Source organism: Sycon ciliatum, chromosome 10, assembly GCF_964019385.1.
Source record: "Sycon ciliatum chromosome 10, ocSycCili1.1, whole genome shotgun sequence".
NCBI lineage: Eukaryota > Metazoa > Porifera > Calcarea > Leucosolenida > Sycettidae > Sycon > Sycon ciliatum.
In genome coordinates this window covers 17,027,207-17,045,154 of record NC_088652.1, presented here as the reverse complement: position 1 = coordinate 17,045,154, position 17,948 = coordinate 17,027,207, and the positions used below count along the sequence as shown (strand labels likewise).

At 48.6% G+C, this 17,948-nt stretch overlaps 1 protein-coding gene across 1 annotated transcript; it reads right to left on the bottom strand.

Moving 5' to 3' along the window:
• Nucleotides 1-1,125: 1,125 nt before the first annotated feature.
• Nucleotides 1,126-17,316, bottom strand: LOC135826102 (uncharacterized). The gene is made up of 9 exons (XM_065338739.1): nt 16,628-17,316; nt 11,260-11,430; nt 9,479-9,754; nt 7,279-7,425; nt 5,235-5,340; nt 4,067-4,102; nt 3,748-3,837; nt 2,989-3,021; nt 1,126-2,268 (listed from the first exon to the last, which is right to left on the bottom strand). The coding sequence occupies exons 1-9, from the start codon at nt 16,941-16,943 to the stop codon at nt 2,241-2,243; spliced, it is 1,203 nt and encodes a 400-aa protein (XP_065194811.1). The 5' UTR covers nt 16,944-17,316; the 3' UTR covers nt 1,126-2,240.
• Nucleotides 17,317-17,948: the final 632 nt, after the last annotated feature.

Below are 17,948 nucleotides of genomic sequence, written 5' to 3'. Positions count from 1 at the left end.
ACAAGTGTGGTCACCGTGTAGAGGTGGCCCCTTGTTCAGGGTCATTTGCTGGGAAATACAGTGAATCCTGTCTAACACGACCGCTCAAGGGACCTTCAAAATGTGGTCTCTGTCACCAGGTGGTCTCCGTATCCAGGGTCATTTGACTGAAAATAGCATCCCTTGGTCCTGATTTCTGTGGTCTTCTGGGACAGGTGGTCGCCTTATTCGACGGTGGTAGCCTTGACAGGTTTTACGGGAACATCCCTGGCCTTGATTCTACACCACTGGAGTTGTTGTGGTAGTCCTCTGGAACAGGTGGTGGCTCTATCAGAGTGGCCGCTTTGACAGGTTTCACTGTAATTAAGTGGGTTAGGTGCCGGGAACCCGTTGCTGCAGTTTGGCAATACCCCAGGTACAGAGTCAGTTCGGTGAGCGTCGAGTCTGAAAACCAACCCGTTGCTCCAGTTTGGCAATACCCAGGTACAGTTCGGTGAGCGCGGTGAGTCTGAACACCACCGGCCATGACGAGCAGACAGGCATGCAATGGCTCATTGGTGACTGTGTGCGTGTTGACAAAACACCATGGTTACACCTTGGTTACACCATGGTTACGCCATACACCATGTCAGTGACTCGGCTCAATAGAGAGTTTGTGCTTCACGCGTTTTTTCAATTTAGAACTTGAGATTCCACGCGGCCGAAATGGCGCTTTTCACGTTGCAACGTGAGATTTCAATGCGACGGAAGGCCGACTCCTGGTGAAAAAAAGATTTAACGCACATATTTTCTCACGTTCGAAATTGAAAAAACAAGTAAACACTCTAATACATACAATCATGTACTTCTCTGTAGGCATCTACTTGCTGCGAATTATCAGACCGCAAAGGCATGCAAAGGTGGAATGAGGCGGCATAGTGGAATCAAGCCTCCACAGGCTACCCCCCCCCCCCCCCCCCCACACACACACCAACACACACACAACCACCAAATGAGCCAGCTTCGCCACCAACATCCCAGCCACCGCCAAGAAATATGTACACACGCACGCATGCACACACACACACACACACACACACACACACACACACACACACACACACACACACACATACACACACGCCTAATCAACACACCACAAGCACGTCAACTTCAGCAGAGTCTAGAGATAATCTTTGGCTTTGTGATGCATTCGGGTTAGTGTGAGGTGATGTCGACTATTCAAGTGTTCAATAAAACGTGCAGCAACATGATATGTGCAGAAACATGATGGCTTAGGCTTGGAGTTAACCACTTGGGAAGATGTTAAGAAATTACTTTAAAAATATAGCGAAAAGCAAAGCAAAGAGTTAAACATTGCAACCATATTCGGATCACTTTTCAGAAGATTTTAAATTTTCACCATGCGAACACACAACAGGGGGAGAACCGGTTTAAGGTTAACCACTCCCGATGAACCTGCAAAACGCGCAGAGACAACGGACGCGGTATGCCGGTCATGATCCCGTGCGTTCGCAAACACACGCGCAAACACACGCGCAAAAACTCACGCATACACTCGCGGGCTCACGTTCGCACACATACGCATTGTCCACTCAAACGCATATACACACACATATACACACCGGCATGCACGGAATTTGCACCAAAAACAAGAAAAGCCCAGTCTGGAATATGTTGAGCAATATACAGATACGTTTGATGCAAGAGGAGATAGTCCGATAGACACAGGTGGCTACTTCAGTATCCGTTATTCAAAAGCTGTCGGGGGATGGGAAGCGGTCTTTTTTTGGTCCGGATTTTTGTATAAATAAAATGTCGCAGTCTGCATACTCGACTCAGACTGTGCGCCTAGAGCACTGGAATTTACTTCAGTATCTTCTTCACCGTTCGTACAGTTCACACAAACACACACACACACACACACGCACATACACACACACACACATACACACACATGCGTACACACACACATGTACACACACACACACGCATGTGTGTGCGAGATAGTTCATATCATACGGTATCCGCAGGAGAAGAATCGAGTAGTTGTCAGCTTCAGAACACAAGCGGACGTTGGCACTGCGTCTGGCTCACCAGGGATGAGCGGAGGCTGTGGAAATCATCACATCCATGCTCAGTCCCCACAATCAGAGTTGAGAAACTCTCGAGTCGGATCGCTGAGCCAAACGGCTTAATGGAGTAGTAGTCTCAAGATACACATGGCTCTCTTAGGTCTTTCTTGACTTGAAATCAACAGGTTAGACATCTGTGGGTTTCCATCCAGGTCTGCGTAGCAGAAGAGGAAATACACACAAAGAAGATGTAAAACTTGTCAAGCAGTTGTTGTGCCCGGGGGGGGGGGGGGGGAGAAATCACCCACGGTGGGGGTTTCACGAAGTAGGTGATGTCCACACCACAAATCGCGCACGTGTGTGTGTGTGTGTATGTGTATGTGTGCATGTGTGTGCATGTGTGTGTTTACATGTGTGTGTGTGTGTGTGTGTGTGTGTGTGTGTGTGTATGTGTGTGTGTATATGTGTATGTATGTGTGTGTGTGTGTGTGTGTGTGTGTGTGTGCATGTGTGCGTGTGTGTGCATTGGTCGGGCGTAGGGGAAGAAACATAGCATCAAGCTTTTGCTTGAAGCTGCTCAGCACCTCATCAAAACACTACACACAGAAAGGAAAGGTCTCAAATTCATTTCCCGTCCTGCTTTCTTATTTTTTCTATCTCAAAAGCCTTGACAATGTGAGGCAATGACATGTTTTGCTCCGAGGGCAAAGGTCCCTGGCAACGGACATTCAATGCGTAGGTTTAATTGAACATGGCTTCAAGACAAGTAGAAAGAAGTTAACACGTTGACGGCAAACTTTGCCTTGTAAATGCCAGCTTCTTTCCACAAAAAGCGCGTGCACGCACACACACACGTAGACACGTACACACACACACACACACACACACACACACACACACACACATGTGCACAAAGCATACAGGATTAACTCACTCAAATGATCCAGACTGCGGCCGATCGGTGGGTCTGTAAATAGAGAGCAGAGGATGCATGTGGAGACAGGCATATTCTTTAGCTACTCTATGATGGAAACAAAGGAATTCACAGAGAAATATCCTAATATCTATACATTTCTTAATTTAACATCTCTTGGATCGCTGTAAAACTGCTAAATTATTACGAGAAGCCATGCGGTAGCCAATCAAGGCAAACTAGATCATGAAAAAAACAAAAAGGAGAACGGTTCAAGACTACCACGTTAGGTTGCTGAGTTGTGAACATGCCACCACCTCCGGTCCAACTAATGTGAATCACGGTACTAGCCAGAGAAGTTCAACCTCGTGAATGTAATAGTAGCGCCGGGCGCTATTATATAATGTATACAGCCCTAGCACTACAAACACTGTTCTGTGCACACAAACACAATATTGATGAGGTTGGATTTCTCTTGCTAGAGTTGTAGGTCTGGTAGAGGCTCAACATAGTCAGAGCTGTTAGCTTGGTGTATTTAGCCTGTGTACAGTAGCCACCTGGGGTTCATAGCCTATAAGAAGATGACAAAGCCAACTGCAATGTTTTATATAATTCATATTTTTTACAATGATCACAGCTCACAGGCAAAGAGAACAATTGCATTATGGGACCGAGCATAGTGATGGTGAGGCTTTTCGCCCTCAGCAACGTGAAACAGTTTGGGGTAAGCGCGGCTGATCCATGCACATGCACACTAGCATTCTATCGCAGAGTACTCACGCTTGACTGTGCTCTTTGGTCTTGGTCAGTGACACTCGCCGTGCCGTGATAACCTCGATCTTCTGCACCGAGTCCTCACCGCTTATGCTCCTATCAACAATAAAATAGTATTAAGACAAGAGGGTAGACAAGAGTGAGAAGAAGACAAGAACGAAGACTAGAATGAAGACTAGAGAACCACTGGAGCATGCACTCTTCTGTACTTGATGGGATCGCATTGCTATGGTGAAGGAGCGGGAAATACGAATAGCGAGTATTGTACTGTCTTAATCTCGTGCAAAACAGTCATAGGTGTTAGCCTAGATATGTCAGAACTCACCTTCTACCCACTAGCACTTGATGACTTCGCTTATGCCTATGACATCACAACAGAAAAGCAGGAATAGTAAAATTATTATAAAATGAAATTGTATCTTTTAGACAGTCACCAGAAGAAAACTGGAAGTTAATCGATGGCGGGGGCCGGTAAGGAAAAAACAAAAGAACAGGATATAGGTGCTCAAAGCCACACCATGCACGTATGCATGCAAACATGTGAACACACAGACACAAACGTGCACAAACGTGTACATACACACACACACACACACGCACACTTGCTCACTGCCAGCTTGTCTCTTCCCTTGGGAGAGGGAAGAGAGATTCCGAAGGAATCTTTGAAATATGACTAGCTCAATCGGCCGCACTCACAAGCATGCGCACACACACACAAACGCACAAACGCACACACACACACGCGCGCGCACACACACACACACACACACACACACACACACATGGCATTCCCGGTTCAATGCCCCTGGACAAGAACACCACCTGTACACGGCAACTGATCTCAAATCGTAAGTCCCCTGAGCAGTCACCTTAGACAGGCTTCACTGTGTAGTAGGGACCGGCAGATTCTGCTCGAAAAGATCGCAGATTCTGCTCGAAAAGCAGTGAAATTGGCAGAACCATACAAACCTTATGGCGGGCAATTCCTCGAATTCTGCTCCATTTCTTTATCCAAAATACCAAACATGCATGAAACTTACCAGAAAAAGTACCGAATTCTGCCAATTTTTCTACCGGCAGAATCCGCTGGACCCTACTGTGCAGTACTGTAAAAGCAGAAATTTTCGCTGGTGTAATATTTTGGTATTCTACACAATTGGTGGTTAGGTGGAGGGAATTTTTCGGTAAACTCGTATTCCAGGTAAGCGTGCTAGTACCGACATTTTCGGTGCGTTATAACTTCGGTAAAATTGTCGGCACCGAAGTTACCGAAAATAAAACACCACCAAAAATTTCTGCTTTTACAGTCAGATCTGTGTTTGCCGGACCATGTAACAAGCAGAATCCTGTATCATTTTCATCCACCAAAGTGCTGTGGATGGAACGTTCATCCCTTGACCAAGCGGAATCCTGCATCTCAGGACAGTTTCCGCTGCACCAAGGCCATCCAGTGAGGGGCAGTTCTACTGTTTTGCGAAGTAAAACCCACTCACCATAAAACGGCAAAGACGATTACTACCACCACAATCAGGATGATTCCAATAGGAACAAACACTGCTATCCATACAGTGTCGCTTGTACCTCCGTCATCGCCTGAACCTGTGTACAAAACACACATGCATTGCCCGGTGCACATGCACATACACGCACACACATGCAATGCACACACATGCAATGCACACACATGGAATGCACACACATGCAAAGATATACGCATGCACACACACACACACACATGCAATCACGCACACACACATACACACACACAAATACACACATACACACACACGCACAAACAAGCCCACAAAACACGTACGCGGATTAATAGAGATGGCATGGAGACACGTGCTAAATACTGCACTAGCATGCCAATTGTACAATCTACTAAGTACCCTGGATTCTCCTTTCTCAGAATTTCCTACCAGGTTTTATGATTACATCATCAATTTCCTACCAGGTTTTATGATGACATCATCAGTTGAGATGCTTTAGCAAGTCTCGGCACAGTGATGCCTAGACGACTCACACTGTTTACATAGCACACACCTGTTCCGCTGACTCGTGCTGTATAGATGACGCCCATAAGCGATTCCACTGCCTCACAATTATGACCTCATTCGCATACCAGTAACCTCTAAAATAATATTGACCACTCTCTCAACAGGGCACACTTCAGATTCAGGTGAGCTATTATTTGTGTCCTTCGGTGCACAAGGTACATCATCATTTTCGTCTGCGTTAGGCCGATTCCACACTACACCAAATCCTGTCTAAAAAGCCATTTTTCAGGCACTTTTCAGGCAAGTTGCCGTCGCGATCACTTTGAGAAACGCGCGAGAGTGAAAAGTGCTTGTTGTCTACAAAGCAACACCAGCACCCTCTTTCAAGGCAACTTTTTACCTTTTCAGGACACTTTTCTGACTTTTTTTCAGCCTTTCGATTTTTTTCCGAATGTGTTCCCTGTCGTATCTTTCAGTTGTGTGAGTTGTGGGCTGTCAACAATGCCTAGGGTCATGTTTAGCCAGGAGCTTGAGGGCAAGCTGATTGAGCTTTGGAGCGGACATTTGAGGCGACCTCCGGGCGGTACAGTTCGCAGGAGCTACGCCGGAGGAGATCGCCATCAAGCTGAATTTGTTTGCTGAACAGCTCCGGGAGGAGGCAATCTATACTGCATCGATCGTCCATTCCAAAATCGACAACATGAAAACGAAGGCGAAAGGACTGTACGAGACATACACAACGAAAACTGCCACCGGAATGCCTGTTGGCGAGGTTGACAAATATTCGACCTATGATCTGGAATCCGCCTACACAGCGCGCGCTAGCGTGGTCAAATTTCAAGATTGGGCACGCAAAAATGGGTGATATTCGAGGATTTGGACCAACAAAGAGCCTCTCCACTACCGCCGTTGCTAGATCAAGCACAGGAAAGCCTCACAGTCTAACCTTCAAAGCAAAGTCCCGTGATCGACACTTGTAGGTGTGAATGCAGCTTCACTTTATACGCCACTTTATGCCTTCAAGGCAAAGCCACTTTCGGCGTAGTGTGGAATCGGCCTTATGGCTTTATCTGACTTATCAACAAGGACGATTGGTTTGGGCTATGCATTATTCTCAGTCTTGACCGCATTTTGGTCCCAGAGTGCCCCGATAAGAAACTTGATTGTGTAGTATATCAAACAGTTTCCTCCTGCAGATACTTGTACAGGTATGCTGATGCAAGGATGTCCACGCATGCATGCACACACACACACCTACCCGCATGTCCACGCACCCATACGACAACCTACCCGTGCGCCCACCCGCACGCACAGAGGCACGCACACACCCGCGCACACACACACACACACACACACGCACACACACACACACACACACACACACACACACACACATACACACGCCCCCCCACACACACACACGCAAACTCACCCTGCAGCACATACCCCGCACATTCTCAGACATTCACCAGCACACACAGCACAGTATTTGTGACACAATGGATGTGATATTCAGGCAAGTGAAATTCTCACTCACCGTCACCTCCTACTCTTCCTTGAGTAGTTGCAGCAATTTCCATCGTTGTAGTGCTGACTGTTGGACTAGAAGGTGGTTCCGGTGCATCTGTCGTCACTGCTGTTGTTGTCGGGGTCTCTGTCGTTGCCGTCGTAGGCCGATCATTCACTGGCAAAGAAGAGACATGATAAAAAAAGAAAACGGACTGGTGAAAGGTGGCGCGGAAGTAGTTGCCCACACTCAGTATTCTTACTGGTAAACAAAGGAGGAAGGTGAGTGAGATACAGGCTTGCTCTGTTCACTGTTCACATGGAGGCAAGCAGGCATGTGACACAGAGGCTGTACCGGGCCGTAGCACCCATACTTCAGGTGGCCTGGCGAAATGAGATTCTTCACTGGAAATGAACATTATTGACAAAAAACACATTTTGCATAAATTGGGTTGGGTGTGGGTGTGTGGAGGGGGTTGTGTCTTTCCCTCAAACCAGTGAATGAGTAAATTGGGTTAGTCAACTTTTTCGTGAATAAAGTCCGGCCTTGGCTGGACCTGCTGGACCGGGTGCTACAGCCCTGCTGTACCATCACGGGCAGAGACAATTCTCCGCCTGGTGATGACAGAGCTTGACTGACATCATCGAGCTGATATCGAGTGGCTACATGACCATACGGTACATCCTTGTTGCTTCCACTCCTGCCAACCTCTGTGTACATGGCTCACATGATGCTTGCCTTAACCATTTGAGCCCGAACCACGAGTTAACTCGTGTTCAAAAACGACCTAACGTCCGAAGCACGAGTTTACTCGTGTGCAACTGTGCCAGTTTGTGCAGTGCATACACATCACTGCTCAAATTGTCGTAACTTGGTTCCACTGTCCACATGCCATGGTCACTTTCTGCACAAGTTGAGTCACATGACCAACTGATGTGAACACCACTCTAGAGTACCTGTCTCTCCTAAGCCATGTACTGTGGCAGACCTCATCATGGCATCTTCAACAGCAGTGGCATATACATCGTACTGATACTGGAAGCATATTGGTCATAATCAATTTAGCTCGTAGTACATCCTGTTCTTAATATTTTATTTATAGTCATTCAACCAAACAGGCAATGATCCTTAAATAGTACAGTTGTGCTTGGTGAAATCCAACCCAAAGTACATATTTGGCGCCCCAACCGTGCATTGCCCTCGACTCCTTAGACGTGATACGAATGTGGCTGGGCGTCCACTTGTACAAATCCACTGATATGCGGTAAAACCTGCCCTGATGCGAAAGGATTCGGCTTGACCCATGCATGCGTGTTCGATCCACAGCACTTTGGTGTTTGAAAATTAGTCCTTTCACTACAGGAATCCACTTGGCACAGGGTACGGCCAACACAGGTTTTACTGTAATCGAAACTGGTCCAGGATGCCAGTTGATCACGTTGGGTCGAATGTCAGTGAGTGCAATGGAAGTTACCCTGCTGGAGTGTGGGTCTGCCGGTTTCTTACGGAAATGGCGGCATGCGTTACAGAGGCAGGTGCGTGCGCCGGTGCCTTTCAAGGGGGGGGGGGGGTTCCGGGGACCTCCCCGGGAAAAATTTCAAAAAATGAAGCAAAATCCTGCATTTCGAGCAAAAAAAGGAGGGTTCCGGGCACCCAGGAACCCATACGCGGCACGCGCCTTAGAGGGTACGGTCCCATACAGTAAAACCCGTGACTAACGACCACTCCTTGGGCCAGAGAAAGCGATCTTTAGCGGCAGGTGGTCCTTAGTTAGAAGTTTGCACCGCACAACCGTATGTGAACGTGAGACCGTCCATGCCGGACGAAGTGGTCTGTAGTACCAGGCTGGTCGCTAGTCACGGTGGTCTCTAGTCACGGTGGTCTCTAGTCATGGTGGTCTCTAGTCATGGTGGTCTTTAGTCACGGTGGTCTCTAGTCATGGTGGTCTTTAGTCACGGTGGTCTCTAGTCATGGTGGTCTCTAGTCATGGTGGTCTTTAGTCACGGTGGTCTCTAGTCATGGTGGTCTCTAGTCATGGTGGTCTCTAGTCATGGTGGTCTCTAGTCACGGTGGTCTTTAGTCACGGTGGTCTCTAGTCATGGTGGTCTCTAGTCATGGTGGTCTTTAGTCATGGTGGTCTTTAGTCACGGTGGTCTTTAGTCACGGTGGTCTTTAGTTACAGGTTTTACTGTACTTTCAAAGAATGCTATTCCATCGCAATGACACTCACCTGTGAGGACAATGTTGCGAACGGAGATCAGTCGATCCATCGCCTGGCAGCCGTACAGCCCCGAGTCGGTGGCCTGCAGCGTGGTGAAGACGGCGTCGAAGCGCAGCAGAGAGCTGGAGATGTACAGGCCGCTGCGATTCACCAGCTGCTGCTGGTTGAAGAAGAAGCGTTCCAGAGTGCTGCCGCTGGCCGCCTCCAGGCAGCAGATCAGCACGGACACGCCACCGACGAAAGCCTGCGCTGGCAGCCGAAAGAGCTGCACCTCCGTGTTGGCCGCTGAGAGGGGGAAACACACACACACACAGCAAGACACATATACAGCAAGTCGCACACAGCAAGACACATACACAGAGGCATCACAGGGCAATGAGGAGTTGTACCACCGGGGGGCATGCCCAGCTTGCTTGTGTACAGGGGTATCACAGGGCAGTGGGGAGTGGTGCGATCAGGGGTCGGGGTGTCCCGGGCGGGGGCGGGGGGGGGGGATCATAGTTTTCCGACCAACAGGACACGGTTTAGCACCCAACAGGCGCTCTGGGCGGATCATCCTGGACGAAAAGTGGTACGACCATGGTCATACTGATGGTAGCGTGTGTGACGTGCCTGCATACATGTACGAGTTGAGGGGATCTACAAACCAAAACCACACAAGGCGAACATATTTCAGGGTGCTGAACGGTTGCTGCTGGAATGACCACTACACCATAGCTTAACGGTAGAGCATCGCCGACCATGGTATAAGTGAGGGTCCCAAGTTCGAGTCCTGGTGGTGGCAGACAATTTTTTCTTCGACTTCTCCCATTTCAACTTTGCAAATATTCCAGGAGATGAGAGTATACTGTGTCAACAAGTAACCTTTCTCTGATCAGTGCCACTCATACACAAAGTAACAGAGAGTCCAAGCAGATGTCAGTGTTCTCTATGGTACAGCGGGGCGTCTCAGCTAGGGCACAGTAGAGCTTGGATAAGACAGACCTTCACGGGCAGCGGAAAAGTGTACTTAGTATTCGAGGTACATGTACATCTATGTTATCGGAACTTACTTCAGTCTGGATGAATACACCCTAGTGCTACAGACAATGTCCATACCAAGCAAGAGTATGTTATATCAGAGTACTTACCACAGCGGCAGAAGAGAACAGAGACAGCCGGCTAGGTCATTGTTGTAACGCTGCGTTTCATGCACATAGCAAAGCTAAGGCAATCCTCAGACAACTCAAGCCGGCTGTCTCTGTTCTCTTCTGCCTTTGTGCTAATGCTCCATCCTTGTGGTGTTGAGCACTCTAGGCAATCTGGGAACTCTCGCTATTGTCAGAATACGTACTAAGTACTTGGTTACTCATACGACTGAACGTCTTTCAGCAGAAACCAAGTACTATCGTGGACATGGAAATCCGGTCGCACGTCTAGTGGCCCCAGGGCGCTGGCGATGCAGCCGTGACTACGCAAACGGACCGGTACACACATTCATTTATGCGCTGCAGCGCGCTGGTTGCATCGGATCAACATGTGCACTGCATGCGACGTTCTGTACAACACTGAGGGCGCTGGCCCGGGTCGTTCGACTGGATTTCCATGTCCACGGCAGTAGTATAAGACCTTGTGGAGATGGTAGTCGCACTATGTATCTCCTGGCCACATCTAGGAGTATCAGCAGGTATCACCAACAACAACTCGTGGACAACAACACACGTCTCATGCACATCAAGAGTCGATGTTCACAAGATTGACCGCACCAACAGGTATCCTCAACAGAAGACGTGTGGTGTGCTGAAACTCACCTTGCCCCGTCGGCACTCCGCACGACCGAGTCTCCACGTAGGGGCCGCCGCCGACGCACTCGGGAAACACGACGGTGCTGTTGTCGCTGAGACACTCGCGGAATCTCTTCTCCTCCCCGCTATCGCAGATGTCCATGCACTCCGTCCAGTTCGTCCAGGGACTCCAATAGCCTGTGAATGGAAAAAGAGACAAAATGAATGCAAGGTGCAGTAAAATAAAACTCTTCCACAATTGAACTCGGATGTTGAGCGAATGTAATCATGGATAAAAAAGAAGGACAACAAAGTCACACTAGCCGACTGAATACGATCTGGTTGCATTGGTGAACAGCTAGTCATGATTTGTAACATTTGTTGTCCTTTCTTTTCTTCTACAATTCATGTCACGAACAGTAGTAGTATCCAGAAGCATTAGGATCACTAGGCCCCTACAGTGCTGTCGGGAACTGGAAGGTCAGCCTCAAGTAGTCTAGATCGTTCCTTTTTGCATGCACATGTACTATGGTCTATGCACAGTCGAGTCACCGTGTATACATTGGTATGCTATGCAGTATCCTATATTATGCTGACCTTTCATACAAACTTCCAGTCAACTTGCCCATCATGCTGGCGGCTTATACTGGGCATATAAACCTCATACAAACCCCATATAGACCTCTACCATAGAAACAGGAAGAAGTTGACTGTCAGTTTGTATGAAGGTCAGCATAAGTATAATACATCCCACTAGTTCGCTTGTACGTGAAATATAAACCTCCGCACAAACCTCGCCTTCGCCTCGGTTTGTATGTCGGTTTATATTTCACGTACAAGCGTACTGTTGGGTTGTACACATATGACTACAGCCGATATTTCGACCAACAAGTATGACTTTTCCTTTCGAATTAAAGGGGAAGTCCGGTGAAAAATTTAAATTTCACAGTCCGTAGAGTTCGGGGCGCTGAGTCGAATGGTCTTTGTCCGAGGAGGCTACGGCTTATGGTTCGTCAGATACGCCCAATCGAACATGTGCGAATTTGAGCGCGCATCACCCAGATCCAGGTGATGACGTCACAGCGTGCAGCCAGGTAGCCACACCATCTAGTTGTGTACAAAAATGGCCATATTCGGAGCGCGTTCGATTGGGGAACCGTTTACCGCAGCTTCTTCGGACTAAGACCATTCGATTCAGTGTTACAAACACTACGTACCCTGTGATGTTCAGCTCGGTAAACCTGGAGGTTATACCGTATTTTGGCCGTTTCCGAGTTGGACTTTTCCGTTAGCCCGTCTACCATGGTCTACATGGTCTATGCGCTCTGCGCTGCGTGCATGCAGTGCGTGCAGTGTGTTATCTAGCTGTAGTGCAGTCAACAAACTCATGTCACAACTGACACAAGACTCAGAAAACTAGTCAACACACGGACTTGTCATGTACTGCACTCGTATCAGTCGTACAGTCATGTAGTCAGAGAACGTGCGTTTCTCCTTGCCGGTGCCGGTGGTTGTGCTTTGAGAAAGAAAATTTTAGTTTTCCGCACCCGCGGCGCCTCATTATTTTATGCTACAGCGATGAGTGCACAACCGTGACAAGTGACAAAACAGCGAACAGCTCTCGGACCTAGAACTTTCAGATTCCATAGCGTTGCGAGCGAAGAGTCGTGCCCGTGGTTCAAAGAGCCTGCACTGTTCTCCAATTGAGTAGTCCGAAATATTCCAAGTTCGCACCAAAACATCACCATGTGGCAGGCTACTGGAGTCTAAGCGAATCTAATCGGTATGGAACAACATTTAGAGCACTCGCATCACTCTTCTCCATTTTGGCGACCCTGCTCTCCAGCGATCTGATAATTACATCAGCCTCGTCTGCAATAGCTGCTGCTCCTTCATCAGTCGGAAACTCAGTAGCGCTCACTCTTGACCGGCCCGCGCGGCCATTTCTTCAGCTGACTAGGTTCTCAGCCCCAGACCGAACTCGTGAAGGTCAGCCATGGCTGCATCCTCACTCTCACACGGAGTTACATGTCTTCGGGGTCGCTTGCACCACCTAATATCAGGCGCCAAATCATTTGAAATAGCACTGACACTATTGCTTTCACGCACTCCTTTTGACCTAGCTGCACGCTATGACGTTGCAGAGGGTGTGGCGCGGCCGCATGACGTCATGGCGCAGCCCCCGAAACTCAGTTTTTCAAACGGAAATATCTCGAGAACGCTTTGTCGGAGACACGTGGGACCAACACCATTCGACTCAGCGGCCGAAACTCTACCGACCCTGAAATTTAAATTTTTCACCGGACTTCCCCTTTAAACTTTGCATCCCAATTATTTACCCGAAGTGTCCTGGCACCCTGTCAATTTACACAGGTAACAGACGATACAGAGTGTACATGTATTTCATTTGTTACCTGGGTACAAGTATTGTACTGGTACAATCATCAACACAATCATGTAAATATGCGATTTCTTAGTTTTCCTCTACATCATGTGAGTCAGTTTTGTTTTTGGTATTGCGCAAGACAGTCCACGTGCCACGCACGCACACGGAGCATGTGCATTTGTGTATTTCTGCTGAGGTCTGCAGATGATTACTGCTCACTGAGTCTGTCCCAAGTGTTTGTGCTTGTAGCTGCTTAGTTATCTTTGTGTTGCAGCACAATCGCTGTCTGTACGCGACAAGTGAAGGTGTGTGCCGTGACAAAAATGATTCTCGATTTCGACTCGCACAAGAGCTGCTCAAGTGGCCGGTCTGGAAGCACCTCCGCTCAAGCGAAACTGTGGACATCAGCAGTGGCCACCTGGGACGTAGCAAAGGGCTGGGAGGAGGAGAGGCTTATCCACCTCGTCAGCTGATCAGCCTATTTATTCTCAGGACATAATTGACCGCTAGCTCCTGCACAAATAGATCCACATCGCCAGGTGACGTGCTGACAGGTCAATTATTATTTGTGCTGCTTCTAGACTCGCAGATAAAATGTATCGCCGTTGACGCGCAGATCAAAAGCCGTCACAACTGCTCCTACATTACCCTACAAACGACAGAACGTCTCATGCTCAGGACGAAAGAACGAAGGCCACTGCCAGTGGAGGATCATAGTCATACGAGGCATAGCCGTACCACACGTCGCTCACACTGAAACTTGAAAGTCGCACGTGCATTCTGCGTCTCGTCTCATCTGTATTGAAGAAGGCCAGTCGGCGCGTTCAGCGTGCAAGGCATGCAGCCACTTCGATCGCAGGAAGCCAAGCGAGACGAGGATCAGCTGACGCCGACACACGAAACTGCAAAGACAGACCTGCTTTACTTCCCTTGATTTGCCTGAGGACTCGTTGTACTTGAAGTAATAATAGTTGTAGTCAGTGGATGCGATAGCAGTGCTACACCACTACGTGTACACAAGAAGTATGAGTAGCTGCTGATCTATCAAATGCACTGCCCTCATATCCTACAACATAGTGCGGCGATCGAGCAAGAACCAAACTGATTCTTTCTGCAGCTACGTTCTTTCACGGTTGTGCAAAATCAACGAGAATCAACAACACAGCACACTGCAGAATGCTTGTCTGATCCACTCGGCCGCATGGCGGCAAACGAAGTGCAGCTCGCTCGGCATGCTTCATTTCTATCATTCTCCCACCGGCATTCCTTCTGCGATAGTCGAGAGTTTGATTTCGCGAAAAATAATTGCAATCCTTTTCAGTGCTACACGCGTCAACGAAGACTGAAGTGGCACTCGTAGCATCTCTCAGTGACAGTCTAGTATCGCGTGTACGAGCGCGTCTGGGTCGTACCGGTAATTCCCCCCATTTTGACTCGATGCTTTTGGAGTGACACTGCGTCGATCGTGTATGTACTGGGACGGACGAGCCAGGACTTCAGCTTCGGAAAAGAAGACTTCTTTGGTACATGGTACGAAATTCGACAGTCAGGCCGAGACACACAGAAAAGAAACACGCAGATAAGCTACCGTCGGCATGGCGGGCGATATCAAAAAAATATCAGCGAAGTTTTCGGTTTGAGCAGCACGCTGGAGAATGTCAACGGCGTGCTGTTCTGTGTAGCGCTGGTGGTGGAGAGCTGCAGGGTAGGGCTCACGTCAACATTTTTCGACCTTGACCTTTCACACTAGCACCAGTAGTAGTACCCGCACAAACGGCGGCGATCATGCTCACAAGTCACAAGTCGAGCTGAACAATCACTGTCGCTTGAATGAGAAGGTGAACTGTCAGCTGTCGCAGCAATAGAGAGAAAATTCCATTTCTACTGCCAACAAAATTTATTTTATGCAGCTGCGTTAGGTATTCTTTCACCTCGATACGACAGTGTACGAGCGTTACAAGCCAAGACACAAGAAAAGCAAACAGCAGAAGCACCTCGTCAACGAGACGCTTCTGATGAGCGCCCAAGGTTACGCGTATACACAGTGCACCTCTCAGAGACATGGCGCAGAACGCACTGGACAAGCGGCAGGAAATAGGATCGATTCGCTGAGAAAGGTCTAACTGATCCGCTGTGGTGAATCCACGGAAATCGTCACCGCCAGTAGGTCGAACACATGAAAATGATAATCAACGCCCGTGAATGGAGTGGATAGCTCGGGGCCCTTCATACCCCAAGCACAACAAAACACGGATTGAAATGGGGCAGAGTGTGGCAGCGATCTGCGAGGTCACGCCGCGATTGTTGGGATACAGGAATCAGCTGAGATGGTCGGGGAGATAGTAGGCTCGTTCATATTATCACATGCATGACTGAATGATGGTCAACGATCGCTTTTTTTCTTTCAATTATTTTCCACTGTTTTCAGTGGCGTGTTGCTAGCTGGAGCTACAGTAGTTGTGCTGTTCAAATTCCGTCTTCGTGCACGGCTGACATGTCTTACATCTCGCGGACACAGCTGCGCCCAGGCAGCTCCATCCCTACACGCACCACATGGTGCATAGCATCAGGACTCGCTAGCTACCTTCGGCTAGGCAAACACCAGACTTCAAATCAGGATCAAGGGGGGAGGACAACCAAGTCAAACAGAGACTCGTACTCCCCTACCTGAGACTGGAACATGTTGCACGGACAACCGTGCAACACAGACAGCCGTTCAACAGTGTACGATCGAGCAACAAAAATCTTTCTACAAAACATTCACTGACACTGACAGCACTAGTAAAACATTATACTCGGTACGAACGAGGCTACATTGGCTAACCATCTAACGCAATTTGCTGAATCTACTCTCAAACGACGACTTGGCAATGATGAATAGAAGAAAGTAAAAGAAGAAACACAAGAGGCGGTTTCTTGGCTTTGGGAGTGTTCATGCATTCACGAAATGAAAGAATATCATTGTTGAAAGACATAAATCACTCCTTGTCCTGACTGTAGTGTACGTACCTGAGCAGGGTATGAGTGTGCCACAAGGACGCTGCTCGCTAGCATTGCCCACACAGCCACCACCAGCCGAGTCGGGAATGGTCGCGTCCACGCACGTCCTCGATCTGTTCTGCATCGGCTGGATACCGCAGTCACTAATACTAGGACAAGCACTGAAAGTCGACCATTGCGACCAGATCAGGGTGGCCTCCGCACGCGGACTCAACAACAGCAAGCTGTACGCCAAGAGAACGCTGATGAAGAGTGTCCCATGTGAGGAACGAGACACCATGGCTGAAGAATGCTGGTGCCCTAGTGCTGACTTCAAGCAAACCATTGTGCGAAATTTATCAAAGCAGTGCAACAACAAAGCCTCTTGATTTCCAGGTGATGCCTGCCCTTCGCACTAACACTAGTAACAGCACGACAATGAAACAAACGACGTGCAAGGTATGTATCCAGCAGAGACCGGTCAGAGTGCGCTCAGATCACGGATCTGTAGGTGGATGTGGATTTCTTCCTACCTCGGCCAGCACTACTGCCTCCAACAATAGTGGCCAGCGCCAACGACGACCATAGCTGAGAGCAACCTATTCGAGAAGTAAGCCAACTACGACAAACTCAATCTGAGAGTGAGAACCGTATGGTAGTGTATGTAGTCTGTAAAGACTGTAGCAGGGCATACGCGCACGCAGAGAGCTTGCTCTGTCATTCGCAACGACACAATCAATCAAGCTGTGTATGCAGATGACCCCTACCCTGCATTGCAATGATGCATACCTGGGCTCTGGCCTGGCTTGGCTCTGGACTGACAGTGCCCGCGTGTGTGTCAACGTCGAACATGGTCCAGACTCAAGCCAAGTGCAATAACAAGGCCAATAGCAGCGGGACCAGGTGACTTGTGAACGCTGTGTGAGCCAGATCAAACGGAGCGTGAAAGCTCTGCATGTGCAGCCTTTTTGGCTGTGCAAGTACCTGCGTGAGTCAGACATGCATGCATCACGCTTTGCAGGTATGCGCGTGCCATGGACTGCATGCATGTGATCGGGAGAGTTTTGACAGCTAGCTCGGAGCGAAACAGCTGATTGCACATGTGATCTTGCTGGTGATAAGGCCAAGGCAAAGAGATTTGGGATATGATTCACTCGCGACCGCGCCGGGGCCGCGGTACGCTGGACAACAATAATGTTCTCGTACTGATATGAGTGTATGTAGACAGGTAGAGTTTGATGAAGTCGAATCGTGAGGAGTTGTGTTCAACTAACTACACGAACCTCGTCCTGTACTTTCTGGTGTGGCCGACCGGTACGGGCAGTGCCCCAGCTAGCTGGCGCTGAATACC

Coding starts and splice junctions, on each gene's coding strand:
- LOC135826102 (XM_065338739.1), bottom strand. CDS start 16,943: ATGGTTTGCTTGAAGTCAGCACTAGGGCACCAGCATTCTTCAGCCATG. Junction 5,341..7,278: donor AGGAAGAGTAGGAGGTGACG/GTGAGTGAGAAT, acceptor TTTTGTACACAG/GTTCAGGCGATGACGGAGGT. Junction 2,269..2,988: donor CCGCAGTCTGGATCATTTGA/GTGAGTTAATCC, acceptor TCTGCTACGCAG/ACCTGGATGGAAACCCACAG.